Source organism: Trichosurus vulpecula, chromosome 9 (genome assembly GCF_011100635.1).
Source record: "Trichosurus vulpecula isolate mTriVul1 chromosome 9, mTriVul1.pri, whole genome shotgun sequence".
Lineage (NCBI taxonomy): Eukaryota > Metazoa > Chordata > Mammalia > Diprotodontia > Phalangeridae > Trichosurus > Trichosurus vulpecula.
This window is the reverse complement of record NC_050581.1, coordinates 53,709,931-53,736,260: the sequence shown is the minus strand read 5'-3', so window position 1 is coordinate 53,736,260 and position 26,330 is coordinate 53,709,931. Positions and strand designations below refer to the sequence as shown.

General features: G+C 37.0%; 1 protein-coding gene across 9 annotated transcripts in view; it reads left to right on the top strand.

Moving 5' to 3' along the window:
• The window catches only part of RBFOX1 (RNA binding fox-1 homolog 1), a 388,542-nt gene that overhangs the window by 280,386 nt on the left and 81,826 nt on the right, over nucleotides 1–26,330 (top strand). For 6 of the 9 annotated variants that reach the window (XM_036738289.1, XM_036738291.1, XM_036738288.1 and 3 more), the window contains 2 exons: nucleotides 1,883–1,936; nucleotides 23,712–23,792. In XM_036738289.1, the coding sequence (XP_036594184.1) occupies nucleotides 1,883–1,936; nucleotides 23,712–23,792 (135 nt within the window). The remainder of the gene's footprint in view (nucleotides 1–1,882; nucleotides 1,937–23,711; nucleotides 23,793–26,330) is intronic. The other 3 variants (XM_036738294.1, XM_036738295.1, XM_036738290.1) reach the window with 1 other exon arrangement.

Below are 26,330 nucleotides of genomic sequence, written 5' to 3'. Positions count from 1 at the left end.
TCCCCATTTTACAATTGAGGAAACTGAGGTAGACAGAGGTTAAGTGACTTGACCAGGGTCACACAGCTAGTAAATATCTGAGGTAGAATTTGAACTCAGGACTTCCTACACAGCAAAGTGAATATGTTTAAAGCACTGATTTTGAGAACTGACAGAGGTTTTATTTTTCATTTATCATTTTCTCTGATACACAATTTCATTTTTGTGTATTTCCTTTAATAGTGCAGATTTGTATACCTCTCTGCTTTAGCAGATACTCCTTCTGAGTGGTTGTGATCAGAAACAAAAACAAAATTGATCACATCATGGCCAGCCTTCTGCTTATGAGCATCTCTCAAATTAGCTGGGCACATTCTTGGAGAATGGACAGCCAGTCCATCATTAGGCCTGTACTCAAAGTCTTTCCACTCTAGAATGGGGCCTGTCAAAGCTTTGCAACCCTGCCATAACATTTGATGCAGGAGTCATTACTTGCTATATTGAACAGTGTTATCATAGAATATATTTAACATTGGATTGGATTTGGAAAGACAGATAAGTAAGCAAAATCCTAATTAGTAAGTAATTATCAAAAGGAGGTCTGGAATATATTTTATGTAGATGGAGACACAAACAAAAGGCATAATCATGACTTTAAGTCTGAATTTTTTTTTAAATTTAGGCTAGGATCATCTTAAAATAAAATTACAGTTTTTTTAAAGAATGGCTAGAATACACTTATCAAGTAAGGGAAAGGCACTGGACTAGGTATTTGGGATAGAAAACCACACCTGTCCTCAAGATTTCAGTAAATCAAAAAATGTGAATATCAAATATCAATACTTCTTAAGTAATATTTATTGAAAACTGAATATGCTGCCTTATTGATAGCTATCATAGCGAATACACTTAGCTTATCAATTTTTAAAGAGTTTGAAAATATCACATAATTAATTTACACTAAAATTATACAAAGCATGCTTCTCATTGGCAATTGAAAAGGTCTTTCAGGAAATGAGATAGACTCAGGGTTAGTGTCAATTGTTATTGGAAAATATTGCAAAAAATTCTGATTTTTTGGACTCAAGGTAAAGATGTACCTTGTAAGTGTTTTTAAAGAAAAAGAATTATAAAATTATAAATTTATTATATTCTATTTATAAATGACATGTATATTATATTTATAAATAAATAATTATATGTAGTTTATTATTTATCAAAAGAAGATAATTATATTTTGGTGATTGAGGGAAGAGGCTTTCAAAAAATGTTTACTTCTCTCCAGGTCATTTCCAGGAACATTTTACCTTCAAAAAGATGGTCAGGAGTTTTAGTCGCATTAAATTTCTTTGTTGTACAATATCACAAGAGGCATATAGGAACACATATGAAGGCATTGATGTGTCAGTAACCTTAATATTAAGAACTATATTTTATATATGGCAGTATATTTTCACATGAATATTTTTGTAAGCTTCTTTTAATCACCAAAAAAAGATACTACTACTACTAATGCTGCTGCTGCCACTGCATACTATTACATGTTCATAACGAAGCTTTATAGGTTACAAAGCACAGTTAACTATCTCATTTCACCCTAACACCAACCCTTTGAGGTAATCAGTTATCTAAGTAATGCTCCCATCACTTTATGGAGGGAGAATTTGAGGCCCAACATCACACAGCTGGCAAGTGAAAAAAGCAAGATTTGAACCTATTTTTTGGACTTTTGTATCATGCTACTCTGCATCCCTCACTGTCAAAAAGTTGTGAAAATAGCTTTGTCCTTCCCCACCCCCCAAAAAGAAAAAAACTTGTAAAGATATTTCTGATGGGTTTTAATGTATGAAGTGTTATGCTGTGTAATAACAATGTCAATGGACCATTTTTAATATTTTTTTAGGCTGGAAATTGAATCCAGTTGTGGGTGCAGTGTATAGTCCCGAATTCTATGCAGGTAAGAACATCTCTGTGCATGACAATGTCTTTTTCTTTTTGACTTTTTTTTTTCAGTTTGTGTGGTCTGTTGATCACAAGTGGAGTTTCTACTGTCTTGATAGGTTTTGAATGATTTCTTTGGGCAAAACAAAAAGAGTATTTAAAAATCAAATAAATAATAAAGAGAGACTCCTTCATTTGACATATTGTATATGGGGGTAAGTATTGGGAACGTCCCTATTGACATGGTTGATTTTGCCTGAAAGAAACATATTTCACTTTCTCAAAACCCGATTGGAAAAATGTAAGCTGATGTACAGTTATTTTCCTTCAACATACACGTATGGGCCACACACTTTTTATTTCGTTTATGTTACACTGTTCCTGGCAGAGCAAAGTGGAGAATTAATTATCTGTACAATTCAGGCATGAGGTAAGGATGAAACTTCTACTGAAAAGAGGTTTGATTAACCAGACGGCTCTGAGATTCTTTCTACATGGATCAGTTACACTTGGTGATTGCTTCTTTGTCCACTTTGGCATCATGTCTGTATGTCCTGGGTAAGACAATGTCCTTGCAGTGAACATTCCACTACCTGTAATAACTCACCTATCAAAAACTTGAGGGAAAAACTAGCATGTAGTGTTGGAATCTTAGAAGCCATGAGTTTTGATCTGAGTTAAATCCCTGAAATGATTTTGTGACATTGCCACCCTCTAGCCCATTTGTTTCCTCACTTAGCAAAGAAATTACCTTTTGGCTTAGAAACATAGCAGTAGATTATTGAAATGCAGAGGTTATCACTGGGGGTTGTGGGAGGGTGGAACATACTTGTATAAGAGAGACAGTCACTATAGAGAGCTTCCTTAGATCTAGAAAGACCTCGATTCGAGTCCCACTTAAGCTACGTAATGGCTTGGTAACCCTGGGAAAGTTATTTAACTTTTCAGTGCTCTGAGCAACACTTTTTTTTTGAGGCAGTCAGGGTTAAATGACTTGCCTAGAGTCACACAGCTAGTGTTTGAACTCAGGTTCTCCTGACTCCAGGGGTGGTGCTCTATCTCCTGCACCACCTAGCTTTCCCTCAATGTTCTGTGCAACACTCTCAAGACTAAAAAGATGCAGAGTGGGTGCTGAACTGCATCAGTAAAGGGATTTTCTCTGCTTCAAGTTCCCTATATCAGTTAGATCATCGGTCTCAGCCTTATACCTACGTATGATTTTTTTTTGTTACAGGAAGGAATATACACATATGCACGTATGCATATGTACCTATATGTTTGTAAATCAACATATGTATACTTGCAATATGTTATGAATGTTTGTAGAATGGGGGAAAGGTGGGAATAGTTGACATTTGGGGTTTGATTACATGCCATACTGTTGTTGTTTAGTCATTTCATTGTGTGTCCAACTCTTCAAGACCACTTTTGGGGTTTTCTTGGCAAAGATACTGGAGTGGTTTGTCATTTCCTTCTCCAGCTCATGTTACAGAGGAAGAAACTGAGGCAAACTGGGTTAAGTGTCTTGTCCAGCTTAGACACACAGCTGTCTAAGCTAAGTCTGTTTGTCTAAGGCTGGGTTTAAACTCAGGTCTTCCCAACTCTAGGCCCAGTGCCCTGTCTACTGTGCCACCTAACTGCAGATTATATGCCAAATACATGGACAAAAAACAAAAAAAATTGTGGTCTTTTATGCAGATATTTGGGCCATATAATGCTCATTGTCTGGAGTTTGACTCAGGTTTTTCAGTTTTCATCTATGTATTTGATGACCTGCAGACTCAGCCTTAGGGCAGTGGATTCTGTTTGTGAACAGCTGTGGGGAATATTTCAGTGGGAAATCAATCTCAATTGAGAATTAAATTTTTAATTATCCATGGATTTCAGCCTTCCCTGTTCTCCCAGTTCATCATTGTTCCTGAAAATTGAGTGACTGATCTAAGCCATTCTACTAAGGTTCTTTCTTTGGTGGTGAAAGTGGAAGAAGGAAAAGAAATTTACATCTGGTTTTGCCAGTTAATTTTTATAGCTGAAGAGTAGAAAACATTTTTAATGTGTGTTCACAGTGGCATGCAGAGGTTTTCAGCTAGGGCATACATTCCCTTCTGGCTTTGAGGAAAGCTCAGGCTAGGGTGTTTTTATAGGTTTTATGCATCAGGCAAGACATTGCTTCTGTATAAAACAGAGTAGTTAGAAGCCTGGACTACAGGTAAGTTTGGGTCACAATTATTGTCTTTCGCTTTTTTTCTAAATATCGTACAAAAAACTCAAAACAAATGTCAAGTGATGAATAGTATATTTGGAGAAAGGGGAGTAGATTTTTTTTCCTAGTCCCAAATCTAATTTGACTACAATAATTTGTCACATTAGCCAGAAAATTATCAAATCTCAATTTTTTAAAGCCTGTTTGTGTATTTTCCCACAAGGATATACAATCACAGTTATTTTAGAGTTTTGGGAGGCAGTTAGGTGGCTCAGTGTATAGAGTACTGGGCCTGGAGTCAGGAATCCTTGAGCTCAAATACAGCTTCAGATGCTTACTAGCTGTGTGACCCTGGACAATCACTTAACCTCTCTTTGCCTTCATTTACTGGAGAAGGAAATGGCAAACCACTTTGGTATCTTTGTTAAGAAAACCCCATGATTAAATGACTGAACACATGACCTAGATTTAAAAAAAATTATAAAAATGTTAAATATCATTGTCTCCTAAAACTTCAGCTTGCCTCATTCCTTTCTGCTGCATCATGATTACCTTAACTAAACTTGCAAAGTGAAAGCAGTAAAACGGTTACCTAGATATTTCCAACCCAGAACCCTGTCACATTTGAACCTTAATTATCTATTTTAGGTATTTGTCTGATTCAAACAGACTTCTGTAGACCTCTTCCTTCTGCTTGCATTGGGATGCAAAAGATCAGGATGAAAAGGCAAAAACAAATGAGCATGCTTGTAAGTGCACATGTCCATATCTGGATGTTTATGTGGACACAATTTAGGACTTTCAAAAGCCTTGGAAAGGTTGGAAGAAGACTTTACGTTAAAGTGTTTGCTGACCTGAAGAGATTTTGAATTGATCTAAAATAGACCAATATACTTCTAATTTAGCCTGCACACATTCACAGAAAAGCACATGCATATAAAGTGTCTATCCAGACACCTGGATAATATCCATTTAGTGGGGCCACACAAATGTTTGTTGTTGTTCAGTCATTTTACAGTCATGTCTAACTCTTCATGACCCCATTTCGTGTTTTCTTGACAAAGATCATGCAGTGGTCTGTCATTTTCTTCTCCAGCTAATTTTACAGATGAAGAAACTAGGACAAAAAGGGTTAAGTGACTTGCCCAGGGTCACACAGGTAGTAAGTGTCTGAGGCCAGATTTAAACTCAGGAAAATGATCAGCTGTTCATATGGTGCCAGAGTCAGTCTACATGTTCATGAATTGACGATGTTAGATATTTTAGATGTTCCTTACCTTAGAGATAGATACATTCAGCATTGCAAATAGAATCTAAGTGGAAAGAAAGGCTGTGACATTGATTTGATTGGGGGCATTTAGCAATTTTAACCTAAATCTGCATGAAATAGAAAGCTGGAGTCATTAGTCATTTATATATATATGTGTGTATATATATATGACTTTTTATTAATGATGACCATAATAATATTCCCATAGTATAATTATCGATTTTCAAAGCTTATGCAGAATTAACAACCCAGCCTCCAATTGTCTCTCAGAGTAGGGCATGAAGAGTTCGCATATTTTGTAAATTAAAATCAATATTTTCAATCTCTCCTAAAGGTAATTTTCCTAATTTAGTGGACCTTTTCCTAACATTTATTTTCTCTTTTAATTATAAAATGGCAGGTTATCGATTTTTGTATATAACCTCTTGAAGTCCCCAGTGCATTTTTATTGCAGGGTGGGGTTAGGGAGAGCAGTTGCACTTCTTAATGAGAACCTTTAATTACTAGCTCAACAGTATTAATTTTGTTTGATGAATTATGACATGCTTTCTCCTACAGAATAAAAGAAACATTTAGGAAGCTTTTATGAAAGAGACTTTCCAAGTGGTGGCTTTCTGAACTCTGAACTGAAATCACATACCCATAATTTAAAAAAAAAATTCTATCCAGTTTTCATTTTCAAAAATAGACACACACACACACACATACATAAATCACTGTATCCCACAGACATATCTGAAATCTGTCCAAAGACTGCTGGATTTTTTTTTTTCCTATTAAGCTAAATAGTATTGATTTTTTTTAAAAAAAAAATCTAATCAATCCCAAAGCTAGAGGGAGAACCCAGACCTGTGAGCAATAAAACAGTGACACAAGCAACTACTTACTTCTTGACAATCTTTGGCATTTGAGCCATGGTTTCTAGCCATTCTCTTCTTGAGTTTTGGACAGAAAGGTATTAAACAGAGTTTGGAATATTTAAAAGTACATGGAACCAACAGCAATGCTGAAGTTATTTAGTTTTATTGCTGGTAGTTTCAAAAGTGTTCAGATGAAAACACCTCAACAGGGCTAATGCCAAAGATTCCATAGTCAGTAAAAGAAGTTCTTTTGCTTACTAAAAAGTGATGAAAAATTTGGCCATTTCGGAAATATCGGTGAGATTTCTACAAAGAAACTGTTGATTTGAAGCACCTTTAATCTTCATAAATAAGTAAAAAACAAAACAAAACACAGAGTTACACAAAGCTGTCAAGAAGGTATTGATGAATAGGAAATTCACCAGTTTCTCAATTGCTGGTGAAGACACATGCTGCAAGGCTTAACCGCATTGTATATCATATCTGCCAACTCATTTCTGTGATTAAATATTCCATCAGTGAGGCTATAAGGCGGTAAAGCTTAACAAGATTCATAAGATGCACCACTTGAATACACATAACTCACTTGCTGGGATGGCGAGCACCCCGCGTGCAAAAGAAAATTGGAATTGAGTTAAATTACTCCATAAGACAAGATCAATAGAGAAAGGAAAGATCTTCTAATGCAATGCAAATCTAAGATATAGTTATGTCCTGACAACTAGAAGCAGACAATTAAAGTCAAAAGTGGAGTAATGTAGAGTAAATCAACTCTAAAACCTTGAAGATAATGATAAATAGCAGACCTGGTGACATTATTATTATTGGCATTTTTTCCCTTGAGTGTACACTCATAAAGCAAAAAAATTTAAAAGAAAAAAAATCTGGTGTTAGAAAAATACATGACAGGGAAGAATAGGGAATGGTGAGACTGGATAGGGATGGATGCCTGACTGTGTCTGTGTTTGGAAGTCAAACGAATAATAACTGCAGGAAGTGTATTTTTCTTCGCTTATTTTGATAAAGTACTTTCCAAGTCCACTCTTGCAGTTTAGAGACAGTTGGATCTGGAAGGAATTAGATTATCAAGAAACCAGATATCTTTGATCTGTTGGTGAAATTACATTTCACTTACTGGTTCTGTTTTTGAATTATGGATTTTAGACAAAGTGAATGTTTCACTGTTTAGGTTGAGACTTGCCTGTTGGTATTGTAGTAGTGGACTTCTCATTCCCTATTATCTTTCTGAAAAGTTTACCTGTTAAGGATATGCCTTAGCAAGTTGCAATACCTCCTTACATACCTGCTTTTAAAGTCTCAGATTTGCTCTGAAAAGCCTACCAATTCCAACACATATCATGAACTAAACACAATCATGAGAAACCAAAACACAATGAAGGACATTCTGAAATCAATCTAGTCATTCTTAAGCTAATACCATTTTTCAAGAAGAACTGATCCAATCACATTTTGGGATGAAGAATTCCATTCTTCCTGCTGTATCATCTGTCCGTGTCCCAAAGCATATAATTTATTTGTGCTCTTCCTGTTCACTCAGAGGGCTAGCCTACACCTTGCTAGCAGAGGCATCCCTAAGAAATAGCTCATGATGTTATACTCCCATTTTGACTCAGAACCCACTGAGGACAATGGGGTTTTTTTGGACATGTGGTGTTTTGTGGAATTTACAAGTGTCTAGTTTAAATATGATGCAATGAAGTGAACAAGAAGCTACAAATTCATGTCCCAAATGCACAGGATTTTTAAACTGGAAATTTTCCACTTCATAGATATTATTCTGTACATCTGCTTCTCTTTGTCTCCCATTTCGGGTAGGATATAGTTTGTTTCAGCTCCTTTCTTTTCTTCTTTCCCCTTCTGTTTTATTGATCTTTCATCTTTCTCACATTAAACCCTGAAAATTCTGATCACTGCCTTATCCATTTCCAAAACTGAGAGCTGGAACTCCTCTTGAGTGATTCCTGGGATAGTCTCAATGCTTGTTTATACTCAAAATGCTGTTTCCTAAAGAAAAGTAGAACAGAAAACTTTCTGCTGCCAAAGAAATTTCTCTGATAACTTCTAATCAAGGGATGATGGATTGGTTTTGTGATCACATCCCTGTTTTTGCAGTCAGTTTGAAGAAGAATCAAATGCCTGATGTGAACGTGGCCTCCATTTTTGGAGGGAGCTGCTTTTTGCCCCTCAGCCTCTTAGGCTTGAAAAGCATCAATGACTGTTGCTAAAAGCAAGCTTCTATATTCCTTCCTAGTATTCTAGGCTCTTTTCCACCTAGCTACAATTATGCTTTGGTATTTGAAATTTATTGCAGCACATCCTTAAAGTTTCCTCCTCTGCCTTCCTTTGGGTTCGAACAGCCTCAGCTCACCTTACATATAGTACCTGCTTTGAAATCCCTTTTTGCCTCATTCATTCTCTGCAAAGTTGTGCTGTGAAGAAGCCACTACTAATAGACTGGCTAATACTGCAAGGGCATGAACTGTTTTGGTTAATCTGATATTCTGATTAATAGTCATATATGCCTACAGTACAAAGAAAGATCTGCCATTTGACATTTCATTTTTTAAGTAGGAGAGTATGTAGATGGGAGTGGGGGGGGGGAGAGAATCTGTTCAGGAAACAGCACCAGTATTTACCCTTTATTATTTATTTATTTGATATTTTTAGTTTACAGCATTAATTTTCACAAGAGTTTGAATTACAAATTTTCTCCCAATTTCTACCCTCCCCCACTTCAAGATGGCATCTATTCTGATTGCCCCATTCCCCAGTCAACCCTCCCTTCTGTCACCCCACTCCCCCCATCCCCTTTTCCCTTACTTTCATGTAGGGCAAGATAGATTTTTATGCCCCATTACCTCTATATCTTACTTCCTAGTTGCATGCAAAAAAAATTTTTTTTGAACATCTGCTTTTAAAACTTTGAGTTCCAAATTCTCTCCCCTCTTCCCTCCCCACCCACCCTCCCTAAGGCGGCAAGCAATTCAACATAGGCCACATATGTATTATTATGCAAAACTCTTCCACAATACTCATGTTGTGAAAGACTAACTATATTTTGCTCCTTCCTATCCTATCCCCCTTTATCCAGTTTTCTCCCTTGACCCTGTCACATATACATACATATATATACACATACACATATATACATATATATCTATATGTATAGTCCCTTCAGCTACCCTAGTACTGAGGTCTCATGAATTATACACATCATCTTTTCATGTAGGAATGTAAACAAAACAGTTCAACTTTAGTAAGTCCCTTGTGATTTCTCTTTCTTGATTACCTTTTCATGCTTGTCTGGATTCTCGTGTTCGAAAGTCAAATTTTCTATTCAGCTCTGGTCTTTTCACTGAGAAAGGTTGAAAGTCCTCTATTTTATTGAAAATCCATATTTTGCTTTGGAGCATGATACTCAGTTTTGCTGGGTAGGTGATTCTTGGTTTTGATCCTAGCTCCATTGACCTCTGGAATATCATATTCCAAGCCCCTTGATCCCTTAATGTAGAAGCTGCTAGATCTTGTGTTATTCTGATTGTGTTTTCACAATACTCAAATTGTTTCTTTCTGGCTGCTTGCAGTATTTTCTCCTTGATCTGGGAGCTCTGAAATTTGGTGACAATATTCCTAGGAGTTTCCTTTTTGGGATCTATTTGAGGAGGCAATTGGTGGATTCTTTCAATTTCTATTTTACTCTTTGGCTCTAGAATATCAGGGCAGTTCTCCTTGATAATTTCTTGAAAGATGATATCTAGGCTCTTTTTTTGATCATGGCCTTCAGGGAGTCCAATAATTTTTAAATTATCTCTCCTGGATCTATTTTCCAGGTCACCAGGTCAGTGGTTTTTCCAATGAGATATTTCACATTGTCTTCCATTTTTTCATTCCTTTGGTTCTGTTTTATAATATCTTGATTTTTCATAAAATCACTAGCTTCTACTTGCTCCAGTCTAATTTTTAAGGTAGTATTTTTTTCAGTGGTCTTTTGAACCTCTTTTTCCATTTGGGTAATTCTGCCTTTCAAAGCATTCTTCTCCTCATTGGCTTTTTGGAGCTCTTTTGTCATTTGAGTTAGTCTATTTTTAAGGTGTTGTTTTCTTCAGTATTTTTTTGTGCCTCCTTTAGCAAGTCATTAACTTGTTTTTCATGGTTTTCTCACATCACTCTCATTTCTCTTCCCAATTTTTCCTGTACTTCTCTAACTTGCTTTTCCAAATGCTTTTTGAGCTCTTCCATGTCATGTTTTTCTTGGAGGCTTTTGATGTAGGCTGTTTGACTTTGTTGACTTCTTCTGGATGTATGTTTTGGTCTTCTACGTCACCAAAGAAAGATTCCAAAGTCTGAGTCTGAATCGGAGTCCGTTTTTGCTGCCTGGCCATATTCCCAGCCAACTACTTGAACCTTGAGTTTTTCATCTGGGTATGACTGCTTGTAGAGTAGAGAGTACTTTGTCCCAAGCTTGAGGGGTTGCGCTGTTGTTTTCAGAGCTATTTCTACACAGCAAGCTCTGCCACACCAGTGCTTCTCCTCCCCCAAGAACCACCAACCTAGACCGCGACTCAGGTCTCAAGCAGGCTCTGCACTCCTGCTCTGATCTGCCACTCAGTTCCTCCCACTAGGTGGGCCTGGGGCAGGAAGCAACTGCAGCTGTAGTTCTGTTCTCAGAGTTGCACCACCTTCACTGCCCCAGAGCGGTGGCCCAACTGAGAACTCCTTTCACTCTGTCCCCTGCAGCTTTTCCCACTAACTTCTGTTGTCTTTGGTGTTTGTGGGTTGAGAAGTCTGGTAACTTCCAGAGCTCACTGATCCCAGCTCCGTGGGATAGACCTTACCCAGTGACCATTCAGGCTGTCCTGAGCTGGAGCCCTGCTTCCCTCTGCTATTCCATGGGTTCTGCAGCTCTAGAATTTGTTCAGAGCCATTTTTATAGGTGTTTGGAGGGACCTGGGGGGAGGGGAGCTCATGCAAGTCCCTGCTTTCCAGCCACCATCTTCATTATTTACCCTTTAGCTCTCAATGCCAGTTACAGTTTTGCCACTAAATGTGTGACCAGTCACTGAATATTTCTTATCCTGTTTCCTTACCTATAAAATGAGGGTGTTTGACTAAATGAATACTAAAGTTGCTTCCAGCCTAGTTTCTGTGAGTTGTAATTCTTGCAGATTATTCAGATTTTGCAGATCATAATCTTGTAGATTATAATAATCATATTTCAGATTTTTCATTTTCAAACAATTAAAAAACAACTCAAAAATATTTTAAAAAAACCAATTATTGTATTATAGAGTAGGTAAGAGTGCTTGTTGATGATAGAGATTTGCATTGAACAGAATGCCAGAAAAAGCCATCTTTTCCTCTACCTCTTGATGAGTTCATATGTCTTTTATACAATTCTAAATAGCAGGAGTAAAGATTATCCTGATTAGATTAAATTGTTCAGGAGGTTATATGTACCTGCCATAGATATCACAAGTCTTGTAGTCAAGAAGGTTGTATGTGATTTCCACTTTTTAGACTCTCAGAGCTGGATGCCTTACCCTGTCAGCTTCTAAAAGGACACAGGCTGTCCTGATTCATGTTTCAACTTCTTTGTCAATCAACATTCAAATCTTTAGAGATCATTCTGCCTGGATAGAATTCCATAAGAATTTTTCAGCTCTTAATTCTCAGGGAATATATCTTGTTGCCTGAATGGTTTCCTTGCTACATAACTTTAGCCTTCCTCTTTTCATCAGTCAGATAGTCAATCATTAAGTAGTGATGATGCAAAGAGAAACAAAAACACAGTCTATATTCTCAAGGATAATAGTTTGTCCCTTATAGTGGCCCACTCCCTAAAGCACACCTTTCTTATCTACATACATCTTATATACACAATAAATGTATATATGATTTATGTAAATGAGCATTTTGTCCAATAATGTGAAGTATGTATCTGGATAGGGACTGGACCTTGTGATTTGCCACTGTGTCTCAGAGAAAGCACCAAAACCCAGATCATCCTGGCTCTGAAGGCCAGCTCTTGATCCACTCTGCCAATTATTTCATGTGTGTTTGTGTATGTGCTGTTCAAGGAATCCTGAAGATGATTTCATTCAACCTTTTGTGTTAAAATAGTTTCCTTGAACAGCTGAAATAAAGTCTTGTATGAGTTTTGTAACCCATGATGCATCTTTTTGTGGCATATGTTCATAGTACATACAGGTAGATTAAAATTGAACCTCTCACAACTGTGACCCTCTCTATTAATATGGAGGGAATGGGCTAGAAAACACACCATATTGCATGTCATTGGGAAATATTTAACAAAATCAATAAAAAATTTAAAAAGACATCTTATTAACAGACATAGATATGGAATACAGCATTGATTTTACCTGCAACACATTAAATGCTTGTATTTATTCTATACTGAAATATTTCAATTAAATACTTGATGATTGATTTATTGTATTCCACATGAGAATCTCAAGAAAACCAGAGTTTTATTGGTAGTTTCACATCTGCTAATGGTGTCATATACTTTCAGGACATAAATTAGTAGAAATATCTAAGTAACTGGCAATTGGACGCCAAGACCTTAATATGCAAGTTTCTATAGCTAGCTGTGCAAAACCCTTGAGAACTGGATCTTTGGGCATTTTTCTGAAAGCATGAGGGCAGTCCAAGTACGTAGTGGTAGTGAAGGGAGATGGGGCGGCAAGGTGGCACAATGGATAAAGCGTCAGGTCTGGAGTCAGACTGATCTTCCTGAGTTCAAATCTAGCCTCAGATACTTATTAGCTGGGTGACCCTGAGCAAATCACTTAGCCCTGGTTGCCCCAGTTTCCTCATATGTAAAGTGAGCTGTAAAAAGAATTCGCAAACCACTCTTAGTATCTTTGCCAAGAAAACCCAACATGGGGTTATGAAGAGTCAGACATGACTGAAAAATTACTAAATAGCTGAAAGGGAAGGGAGATACTTAGAAAACATTAGAAAAGAAATTAAAACTTCTAAGTGTACAAATTATTTCAAAAAAGTATTACTTTTTTTCCTTCTAGAAACCACTAAGCATTGTTTATATATGAACAGAAATCCCCAACACTATCTATACAAGAGATATACTATGATGATGTCTTCTAACGTATATCTATCTAGAAGACACTATAAGTGGACTGTGTTAGATTTGCTGTCGATAGATTTTAAAATTAACAGAAACATTTCATCAAGAAATGTGTTGAACATTACTGAATTTCTATAAGGAAAGAAAATACATCATAACATTGTAAGTAATTCGGGGGGAGCCATACATTGTTTCTTTATGTTTACAAGTCCAATAAGATGGGTCAGATGCAGCATTTACTTAATATACTTATGTGAGGAAAGAATCTGTGACTAGCTAAGTTTGTTAGAATGCAGAGATAAAAAGGTGAAGGTCATGAAATCAATTCTCCCATAGGCCAGTTAGCTTTGCTGTATTTCATGGCTACAGATTGCATCCGTAACTTGGCCACTCATCTCTCAAACGTATGCTATTGGTTCAGAGTAGGGATCAGGAGAGTGTGAGTTCATTAGCATATATCTGTTACCTCTGCAAGGGAAATAATTTAGTGGGTGTGCCCTCCTGTTGTCAAGTCATGGGCTATATTCATATATGCTGAGGATTATTATGTACAATGCTCAAAGTAGTACTCATAGTAATACTTTTAAAAGGTTAAATGAAAAGATGGTTTTCTTTCTACAAAAAACACTGGTTAATCAATAGATTAACCACTAAAGAGGTAAGAGAGGTTCGGTTGTATCTGTACCTTTCCACAGTGTATGGCCAAGTTGAATGTAATTTAAATGTAGTTTTAGTATTTAAACTCCAGGACTGTTATAAAATCTGAGTACTGGAGTGAGTGACTCCATATGTGAGAACAAAGCATAAAGGAGTGTAAAGGAGATTTTTTTTTTGGTCTTTTTATTTGCTTTGCATTTCAATTGAATGTCATTTTGTTTTTGCAGACTTTTTTCCCTCTTACCAATTAGAGTATCCATCCTTGTAAATTTATAGTACACCATTATTAGCTCAAGTGATTAAGTCATTATGTAAATATAGACAAATTAGCTAAATATTGTTTAATATTCTTTATGTTAATTAAACAGAGATACTCATAGTCACAGGATAGGAAAAAAAACTGTACCAGGGGTTTAAAAAAATGTAGTGCTAAAGTGCTAATATACAAATGGCAAAACTCTACTTAGATTAACAGCATTGATGACAGTTAATGCATTTCTAAAACTTCTATGGAACTGTTACAACCCATTACAGTCGAAATATTGGTTTATGAAAAATTAATAAAGTCAGTAGAAAATAGAATTCAGCATCTGTACTAGCGATTTACACCAAAGGAATCATTCAGAATTAATTATGCCTTATGCTACATTATAATGAGTTTTTCATTAAAATGTGTACCATTATGGAAACTAAACAAGGATTATTCAAAGAATAATGCCAACGGCTGTTATTTTTTGAGAGATTAAATTAGTTAATGGGTTATACATTTAAATCTGGTGCAAGGTTAATTGACATGCATTTATCATTGTGTTAAACTTGCCATAATTTTAAAGAAATGTATACCCCAGTATAACAAATATTTAGCCTGGGACATGTGTGCATTGGTTTGTATGTTTTTATGGTATATGTGATACATAGTACAATGACAGTAAAAAGTCATTTCCTATTAAAGCCATTGCCTTCAGACACTTGATCATCTCTCAAAAATAATTTTCATGATCTGAAATATTCAATATTTGTTCTCAGCCCTAAGTTGATTTGGGGCATGGGGGTTGTTTTTTTTTTTAACAAAATCAACTCATTTCTTAAAAAAGAAATCTACAAATATATTTTCCATTTTGACTAAAAGATGAAATCTTCAAATCAAGGCCAGATGGCCACTTCTGAGGTTGTTTGTTAAGGAAATGCTTATTCTGTTATTATTGGATTATATTATATGACCATTAAGTTTCCTTTCAACCTGATTATGTGACCACTGAATGTTTTTTGTTTTTGTTTTTTAAGTCTAACCTACAAGACAGAGAAGAATTTAGGATTTTTTCTACTCAGAAAATAGAAAAAAAAATTGAAAATAGAAATTTTACTCAGAATAGAAATACTGTCTGCTCTCTATCCCTCATACACATCCAAACCCAAACTGATCCCCAGTGACGTGAATGGCAGGCAGGGAAAAGTACTTCAGGGAGTGTTATCCAGCATACTTAGATGTTTAGGTTCTCAAGTATTTTCTTTTAGGTTATGATTGATGTCAGGGAAGTAAAGGCCCGTTCCATTTGTGTGGAAGCTCCTTAAAAATCCACTACAATGTTTCTATTTCTAAATAGAAAACAATAAAAACAATGAAATATGATATCTGAAAAGCATTAATATTCATAATTGGGAGTATTTGGCCCAGCCACGTCAAGTAATAATGATGTGGTTTACAGGTATACGGACCCCAAAATACTAAGGTTCAAGGTAGAGTTGTCTGAAAAGAATTCATGGACTCAAGCAGTCTTCCAGTCAAGTGGCAAAAGGTTTATTGTAATGCTATATAGTGGGCAGAGCTCTTTTTTGGAAACTGGCAACCTAACAGGAGTGATGCTAAAGCTCATGTCAAAAAAGTTCAGTGAGTAGTGTACCAAGTATACTAATTAGGTGAACATACAGTTTCTGTACCTCGGGTGCAGGCATCATTCACTACTGGCATGGCCTGGGAAGTGGGGCTTCTAAGGTACATCTACATCTGTAACAAAATAGCCTCAGGAATTGAAGTTCTTTATCTTGAGCTCTGGATTATACATGGTAACTGTGTAACTGTGGGAATCAATACATGATATCCTGCTGGTACAAGATAGTCCTATTCATACAGGGGGAATTCTACAGAGGTCAGCTTGTTCTTGTAACAGAGAGAGATAGTTTGCCTCATTGGGGCCCACTCATGAGTTACTGCCAGAGATAGGGTCTTTGGACTATGGTCCTAGGATTGGGAGTCCCAGCACAAGCATGTGATATCTCTGTTGAACATGTTGCTCAACTGGTCTTGTAGTTTCAGCTAATCATCGCTCTCATAGCCGTCAGATCTGTAGACTCTGCTGAGATGCTCCCTGTTACTGGGTTCTGGACTCATTTCTTTAGTACTACCTGAATCATCTCAGTTTCATTCTGCTAGATTCTACTTAGAATCTCTCCTACAGACACATTTACAGGTCGTTTTCATAGCCAGAAGGTCAGCTAAGAAAAGTCAGGTGACTCCCAGGATGAGGTTAGGTCTTTCCTGACCCCAACATCTGAGCGAATAGCAAAGCCTTCTCTTGTGGATAACTATGCAATTTTAGGCTAGATTCTCTTAGATACTCAAGTTCTTCTGCAACTTAACTCACAAATGAATAAAAGCCAGAACAAAAGGTAAGCTAAGGAGGTAAGATAATTGTTCCTGTTTCTTCTAACCCACATTCCTTTCTTTGTTGGGAATATCTGTCAGTAGCAATAGTTTGTTCTTTTTTTTTGTATACTTCTGCTATTGGAAAAAAAAAAAAACCTCAATCTTTCAGAAAGGGAAATGGTAGCATGGATAGAGTTTGAGCTATGTATCCATTCATCTGCTGCCATTATAAAGGGCCTGAATAGCAGATTTTGACCCAACCATTTAAATAAATAATAATATTAAAAGTAGTTTCGTGGTTCTGTGGCTAGAGTCCTGGACCTGGAGTCAAGAAGACGACTCTTCCTGAGTTCAAATCTGGCCTCAGACACTCATTAGCTGTGTGACTCCACGCAAATCATTTAACCCTATTTGCCTTGGTTTCCTCATCTGTAAAATGGGTTAAAGAAGGAAATGGAAAACCACTCTAATATCTTTGCCGAGAAAACCCCAAAGAAGGTCACAAAAAGTCAGACAAGACTGAAACGAAAATATTGATAGCATTCATTAGCACTTTAATGTTTACAAAGCACTCACCAAATGTTATTTCATATTCACCACAGCCCTGGGAGGTAGGTACCATTATTACCCCCATTTTACAGATGAAGGAACTGAGGCTGACAGAGATTAAGTGAGATTCACACAGCTAGAGACTGAGAATCAACTTGAACCTGGGTCTTCTTTTTTTTTTCCTTAATAGTACCTATTTTTCTCCAATTACACATAAAAATAGTTTTCAGCATTAATTTTTGTAAAATTTTGTGTTTCAAATTTTTCTTTCTTCCTTTCTTCCCTCCCCCTTCCTCAAGACAACAAGCAATCTGAAATAGGTTATACCTGTACAGTCATGTTAAACATATACATTAGTCATGTTGTGAAAGAAGAATCAAAACAAAAGGGAAAAACCACAACAGAGAAAAAACAAAGAGTGAAAACAGTATCCTTCAATCTGCATTCAGACTCCATAGTTCTTTTTCTGGATGGGGATAGCATTTTCCATCCTGAGTCTTTTGGGATTGTCTTGGATCATAGTATTTCTGAGAAGAGCTACATCTATCATAGTTAATCATCTCACAGTGTTGCTTTTCCTGTGTTCTGGTTCTGCTCATTTCATTCAGCATCAGTTCATATAAGCCTTTCCAGGTTTTTTGAAATATACCTGTCCGTCATTTCTTATAGAACAGAACTATTATTCCACTACATTCATATACCACAATTTGTTCAGCCATTCCCCAACTGATGGGTATCCCCTCAATTTCCAATTCTTTGCCACCACAAAAAGAGTTGATATAAATATTTTTGTACATTTGGGTCCTTTTCTTGATGATCTTTTTGGCATATAGACCTAGTAGTGGTTTTGCTGGATCAAAGGTATGCATAGTTTGGTTGCCCTTTGAGCACAGGTCCAAATTGTTGTCCAGAACGGTTGGATCAGTTCACAACTCCACCAACCATGCAAAAAATAAAATACTGTGAACGCAGGTCTTCTTGACTCCAGGTCCAGCACTCTATCCACTGAACCACTTGGCTGACTCTGACTCTTGAGATGGTCAATAAAAGATCTCTCATTCATCTATCATGGAAGAAGGAGAAGTTAAAAATATTTCTGAATGGCTGGCTCCATTACTTCAACTCACATCATGAGATGGAGAAAAATAGTTTTGATACTTTTTGGGTTCAGACATTTTTCTTTTTCAACAGTTATACAACCTTTTCTTGAAAAAGTATTCCCCAAGTAATTGAAGGAGATAGTAATCACTAGAACCTTGGTCTAAGAGTCTGGAAAACTAGTTTCTAAGCCATGCTTTGCCATAAGTTAAGTAACAAGACCTATGGTAGGCTGAGTTTCCATGTACCTTGCTTTCAGCATTTATAAAACTGGTCTAGTAAAACCTGATCCCTCCTAACATGTATAGACATGAGACAAAACTCAGGTAATAGATCTGAAATTTGGAAGGTAAGTGATACCTAAATTCAAAGCATTGTTGTTAGAAAGGAAAGTATTATTACTACTGCTTTTTAAAATTAAGAGTGTTGGAGAAGTGATTTGGCACTGAATTTTTGCAGGCTGCTTATTTCTTGTCTTGATTTTTTCCCCTTTTTAACATGTGATCAAAGGATCCTCCCTGGAGTCATACAAAGTATAAAAATTCTACTTTTCAAAACCACTGTATCTTAGCATTATCTTGGGTATGTGAACAATAAGCCAACATTTCTTTTGGGAAGGCAGGGGGGCCTTAGATCTCCCCTCACTTATGTTATTAATCATATTCATGTGACAAACCATGAAGGTAGAGAAGACAGGCAGCCATAGCTGTTAAAGAGAACCAGAAAGGTATGGTGGAAATGACAGGCAGCCACAGCTGGCCTCAGCCAAGACAGACAGAGCTAGCACACAGGACCAGAAAGATTCCAAATCTTCAGACAAAACCCAACAAATCACTGAGTTTTTTCTAGGCAAGAAAGTTCAAACTTTCAAATAAGATGAAAAGATATCAGAGTCATCATTAAACTTGTCTAATCTGAGACTTTTATGGTCAGTATGTAGCCTGGGCAGCTAAACAGGAAGAACTAAGATTCCTTCATTCTAAATACACCTAAATTCAGTCTCTAAAGACAGACTCCACCCTCCTCATTATGAGTGGTTCAAACCTTCACACTATTCGCCAGAAATAGACAGTCACAGAAATATACTGGGTGGCAACACCAGAAACTACTTAGATCTTAAGAACCAACTTAGATACCGAGAGTTGGCCAACAGAAGAACCAGCTTTCATACTGGGACAGTTGTTAAAAACTCATTGATCAAGACAGAGGTAGTAAACATTTACTTGTAGGGATCTTTTCCAGAAGAACATTTTGATTGAGGCTTATTTTATCTTTGGCAGGGGGAGGGAAGCGCAAGAGGAGTGAGTCATTGATTATCATGTATTTCAAGCAGCCCCTTCAGGAGTCCAACCTCCAAAACAACTTATATACTAGAAACATTCTTTTTCTGGCATAGGTATTGAAAAGAAAGTTTTGTAGATGCCTTTGTGGTGGTGGTGGTGTTTTTTTTTACAACAGTTATTTGTGCCATATACACATGCTTGTGTGTATGACTACCACAGAATTCTTCTTTATAACCAAAAAAAGGCATTTAGCTGAAACTCATTAACATCATAACCTTTTCTGAATTTGTGTACAACACTATGCACCCATAATTCCACATCTCTTTATCATAGGAACTAGAAATGGAAGAGACTTTAGAAATCATTTAGTCCAACCTTCTCATGTTATGAGGTAAAGAAGTTGAGTACCTGAAAAATTGTTCAAGGTTACATAGGCAGTAAGTAGAAGAGGAAGAATTCAAACCAATTTGGACTCTGAGGCCAAATACAAAATCTTTCCACTACTCCATACTATATATAGTCACTATTTCTAGTATAGTTTGTTTTGACCACAATGTTTTCATGTTCTAGGGAAAAGCAGGGAATTTAATACATCTCCTGTTAGCCACATGTGGTAACTTGATGTTGTGGAGTGTAAATCCTAAGTACCCAGTCATAGGATGATGCTCATGGAGTAGCACTGGTATCTTTCTTTCTAAGTTGTCAGGTAAATCAAAATTTTCCTCGCCTGGCAGAATTTCACCCTGACTCTTAATGAGTTTATTTGGGTTGGCTCAATCTTTCCTCACCAAATTCACAGAAAATGACAATGGATCCCTTAATTAAGTCACTTGGCTAATATGTTAGTCAACATAAGATTCAAAAACTAAATAAATATGATTAGTATGGACCAATGGCAAGTTTCCTTTTGAGCCCTTCAAGCTGAGTTTGTTAAATACTTGAGTGCCTGCATAACCTGGGAAACTGAGCTCTAGGGTTAGGATTTCTTGGTGCACTCTCAGAATAGGGTGCCAAGGCTCGCTTTCATTCTTTTGTCACTGTCATCTGGTGATTATGCCACTCCATTTAAACTTAGCAACCAAGCCTTTCCTTTTCCCTTTCTTCCTGGGATAATTTCAGGTAACCATGGCTAACCTGCTAATCCAAATAGTCTCATATTCTGCTGTCTCCTTTGTGTATTTTTCCATCATTTAGAATGTTAGTGGTTATTATAATTTTCTGAGTGTGAGTTTTGGGGAATAATCTCCCAATATCTACCCCAGTTGTGATTTGCTACATTTGTTTTTTGTCATTTACAGTTATCAATAATCCAGGTTTTCATTTGAAATCAGAATGAATGATGTTGAAAAGATGCAAAAGGTAGATTTTTAAAAAGCTAGCCAGCTTGCAAATCTGTAGCTCTGGTTTTGTTATTTAAGTTCTAATCTGCAAATATAAGCTCAGAAGAGAGCCAAGTGTGGTCTTGAAAAGTGTGGAAAATCTCCCCATGTATTTTTTAAAAGAGAAGAGCTAACTGAAAATCCTACATATACATATTTGCCCAATTGACTTCTTTTTGAAAATAAATACTCCAAATTACATTAATATTAAATAATATTTTTGCTGTTTGATTTTGTTAAGTTTCTAGGTTTTTTGTAATAAAAGGTCACAGAGGTCCTAACTGAATACATAAGTACATTATAAACTGGATTGAAGAGCATGTTTAGGTAATCTAAAAACTGAGCCTTGTGGCAGATGTTGATTTTTATTTTACAAAGGTCAGCCTTATGGTATAAGGCTATTGTGTGTGTGTGTGTGTGTGTGTGTTTCTGATGGGAAGGTATCTAAAGAACTTTATTCAAATAGGGTTTCTTATAAAACACAACAGAAGAAAAAGAACAAGAATTCATTATATTCTGCCAGGATTTAGCATTCTAACAAAAATCCTATATTTCACTCTGTTGGGATTCTGTAAATTGTATCCAGGATATTGGCATGTCCCCTCAGGGCCTTATTGTCGAATAATTAAATCTCCTGGATATTTTCACTACAAATAGATTACTTTAAATTTGAAACATAGGTATCCCAAGAAACTTTACCTCTCATTAAAATGAATCCTACTGACTTCTGAAAATTCTAGTTATAAGTATTGACAGTAATATTTAAAGTAGATAGGATTGTATATAAGATAGCCTGGTTTTGCTTGGTGGAAGGAGTACATCTGAAGTAGAGTAGATAGCCTTTCCAAAAAAAGTGTATTTCTTCTGGTTGATTTGAAATCACCATCATTTTTCAAAGTGGTTATGCAGAATAAAAAGAGAAAACTCCATTTTATAGTTATGTTCTGTGATATAGCATTAATGGAATGAACAGAGAAGGGAAAGGTTTTAACTAATGAATTGGGATTAGGATTGGGACAACCTGAGGCCCAGGACCTGAAAATAATTTGTCAAAAAAAAAAAAACAAATGTAATTACTCCATTTCAAGAACTCTTCTTCTTGAGTTGCCAAGGTCTGGAACTCTCAAGTAATCAGGGAAAGGAATGGAATATGTTTGGTTGGTAGGCCAACATTCTGCAAATAGATCTCTTTTTCTCATTATCTGCAAGTCTAGATGTGGAAAAGCTATATTTGATTTTTAATGGTATTGATCTGTGGGTTGGGAATTTTTGGCATTTCTTGTTTTATGGTGGGTCCATAAAGAGTGAAAGTTGAGAAATTGTGAAATTAGGAAAGTTTGGAGCACATCAAATGAGAATGATTCATATTAGCCAGTCATCTTAACCACTTCAAATCTACAATTCAAAATTATTCTACCCTGTTTATCTCTCCCAGACTTCACCATTATGTTTCTCATTTCCCTTGTTAACCCACAAAAACAAACTATTAACAGGTAATAAAGCTTTCATGCCCTCCAAGCCTGTTTTTTCTTGATCCCAAATACCTTCAGAAAACCTTTCTTCATAACCAAATTCACCTGATGCTGTTAAAAAAAAGTTTCTGGGGGAAGAATTTTTTAATTGAACTTTGTTCTTTGGACTTAAAGGTTTTGTGGTCATTTTGTGGTTCTAGATTTCAGTTGTAGAGTGAGGCTCCAAGGAACAGAAGAACTCATTATTACAGCTGAACATTTGTAATAAATGGACTTTTTGAGGTAGAGTTAACTTCCTTTCTCTTTTGGTGGTAACGGAAGAATAAACTGGAAGTGTTAAACTTATCTACCCAGGGAAGGTAACATGAATATTAGGAATACCATTTTATTGTGCATAATAGGTTAAAAACACATGAAATGCTTTTCAAAATCTTGTGAATATCTCCACTTCTTTATTTGCAGTGTTGAAAGGAAGTAAAATAATTCCTGAAGAATTTCTGATCAGTATTTGATCAAGCTATTTCAAACATGTCATAAGACCAGGAATGTCTGAGACGTCAGTCATTTGGGGGGGCAGTAATATGCCTACTATCTGCTATCTTTTGAATTAGAGCAGGGAAAATAACTATATGAATGAAGAGGAAGAATGCTGACTTGCACCTTTTATCCACAAGGTTAGTTGCCAGACTCTTCAGCTGAAGCAGGAGGTTCAGAGAGAGAGAGAGAGAGAGAGGGGGCCTAGGTTATCAAGGATTGGAAATCCTAATAGAAAAAGTCTTGTAGAAAGCTACTTGCCCAGTGTAACTAGCTGTGTAAGTTGTCCAGGTAAAAGTAATAAATGTCAAATTGGTTCATCTTTGTAATTACCTCTGCACCTCCTGGGGTTGGGTGGGGGGAAGAAGTAGGCTGAGTCCAATAGAGCTCTGCAGGCAGGAAAAAAAAATTCTCTTTGTACTTATTTGAAAGGCTAGGCTAACAGGGTTGCTGGAAAGCAGATCTCCAAAATTTGCCAAATGATGATGATTCCTGCTTGGTGGGCTGGGTTGGGCAGAAACACTTTCCTCTTTTTCTTGAGAATTACTCATGGAGGTCTCTGGAATATAAGACCCACGGGCAGACAATCTCATTGGTCTTCACTGCCCCACAAACGCTGGTGTATGGCTGTATTTTTTTTTAATTTGACATAATGCCTCAGGTTTAGTGTGCGTGTTCCAAAACCAGATACCATCTCTCTCTCTCTCTTGTAGGCACGGTGCTGTTGTGCCAGGCAAACCAGGAGGGATCTTCTGTGTACAGTGCCCCCAGTTCACTAGTATACACTTCCACAAGTAAGCCAGTGTTGCGGCTCTATTTTTGTTTTGTGACATAAATATGAGTCAAATCACCTTCCCTGCCATGTAAGTTTCCCCTCCTCTCCCTTCCCTACCCCACTCTAGCTCCTCGTTGAGGTTAAGGTGATAATCATTAGCATGCTTTTTTCTGTTTCTGTAGCATCTTATTCACTCTCCTCATTATCATCCCCGTCTGATTCCTCATAGTCTAGACATTTCATTCTGTTATCTGCAGATAAGTCCCAATGGTGGAGGAACCACAGCCCTTTGCCTACCTTCTATCACAGCCTTACAAATAAAAAATAAAATAAAGTAAAATTGACACTTACATAAATATAGCATGCTAAACTGTCCTCCTTTCAGGGGGTATTAAGGAAGTGAAGTATACAAAATCAGCAGCCTACTTGCCATTTATAAAAAATGTTGCTTATCCTTGGCAAGTGGGACATTTGCAAGGCTGTTTTAACAAATGTTCTGAGTGACTGCTGTAAGAAAGAGGAATTGCTTCAGCCTCCATTCAATCTGGAAAAAAGAGTAACAGGCCCAAACTGTTAAGATTCAGGTTCAGGTAGCCTTTGGAGATGGTTCCATATATTCATGGCTCTTCAGCATGGGAGGAGACCGGGTAACGGTGGGTCGGAATAAGTAGGGCAGTTAGATCACAAGAGTGATGCCAAAGCATATGTGCCTTCCTTAACAGTGACTGGTGGGGAGCGGCCTCTGTGGGTGGAGAGGTGGGGAGAATCGATTCTGGTTATACTGAAAGTATGTCCCCAACCTAGCTCCATGACTGCAAATGACCCTGGAATTCTTAAAGTGGGCTGAAGCAAAAAGCTGTTTTTGCTCATTTGGGCCGTGGAGTCCTCTCACCTTATCCTTATTACTCATAATAAGTCCCTTCTCAAGGAGACTCTCATCCTTAGCTGTCTGGACTTCCTTTAGTCTGAGACTTTATCATCCATTTCATAACAATGTATATATTCACTGCAAAGTACTGACCAAAAGAATGGAGATGGAGACAGTCATAAAAAAGGACTTCTTTGGTGACATGGCTCAGAACAGACCCTAGATGGGTTCCTCCCCTTTGAAGATCTTTTCACCTGCTCCAGAGAGGCAGCAGCCTGAGATTTGTGCTGCTAAAGAGTTGGGGCCAGGAATTGCCAATTTGTACCACTCTGCACTTCCAGATCATCAATGAATTGCCCAGCCTGAAGAACCAAATGGAGACTTCTTCCTCGATGGGCCAGGAAGTTGTAAGCGGTCACAAGGATAAAAACATCTTCAGTTGAGATTGTTAAAAACCCAGAAGCAACTGAAATTATTTGGAGACAATGGAGAATTTCCAACATCAGGAGATAACACAGAAAAGCGATTTTTTTCAGTGTTAGCTGTATACATAAAGAACAGGGTATTCTTCAGTGTTTGTGACCACCAATCAATAAAGTTCTTGGCACAGTGACACAAAGTGACCCTTTCCAAACTAGGCAAAATACCATGTATTCAGTCATTAGTAGTCACTTTCTTTGGAGATACAGCTTGCTGGAAGGATGGATTCAAGAGCTTATGTTCTGTTTTCCCTCCCCTTTTAATTTTCTTGAGTTGCCTTGACAGGAGAAGCCAGTTCTTCAGCTGCTTGAGGAAAACTCACTTCTCAGCTATCAACGAGCTGGGGAAAAGTCTCTCATCCTTGTACAGACTCACTCAAGATGTACCCTCCAAGCAGATTCCAGTCCTCCCCATTTAAATTTAAGACGTTCTTCTAGACATGAAAAACATCTCTAGGGAAATGTGGTACAGTCAGTTTCTTTCCCATTGTCCTTCCATGATCCCCCAGGACATATATCCAAACTATAAATCTTGTCCAAACTGATACTCACTTCAGTTTCTGAGAAAGTTGGGAATAGGAGAAGGCAATAGTTAAAAAAGTATCTTCTAGTCTAAGAACATGTTTTATTGAAGGCAGGGATGGTGTGGGAGTGAGAAGGGAGATGGGAAAAACTTGGTATAGCACATCTCTAGCATCTGATTGGCAAAAAAACAAAACAAAAAACCCTGAATCTTACATCATATGTTGACCAGAAACTTTTTGGCCCCAACTACATGGCAACAAAAACATTTTTAGAACAAGTGAACACTTTTAAGTAGACTGTCCCTAAAAGTGCCAAAAATAGTTGATTGAAGGATTCTGTTCAACTGGATACTCAATAATAAATTGTGGAGCTAGTGCGAAGTGCCTAGGGAAGACATCAGCTTAAGTATGTAGTCCTTATTACGGTATGTTTACACCATTCTACTTAGTGTGGATCTGTGGTTACATCTGAGAGTCATCAGCCACCTCCAGTCGTTAGCTATTCAGGTAATGAGCATATTGATCAGAGGAGTAATGCTAAAACTAGTGAGTCATTGTGGCAGAATTTTCCATTTTTAGTGAAAAAAAAATTGGATCTCAACATGCCCCTGTTCTTTTATGCGCTTCTAAAATGTTTTTGGACTGTCAAAGAGATATAGCTTCCAAAGTAGGAAAAAATTTTTTTG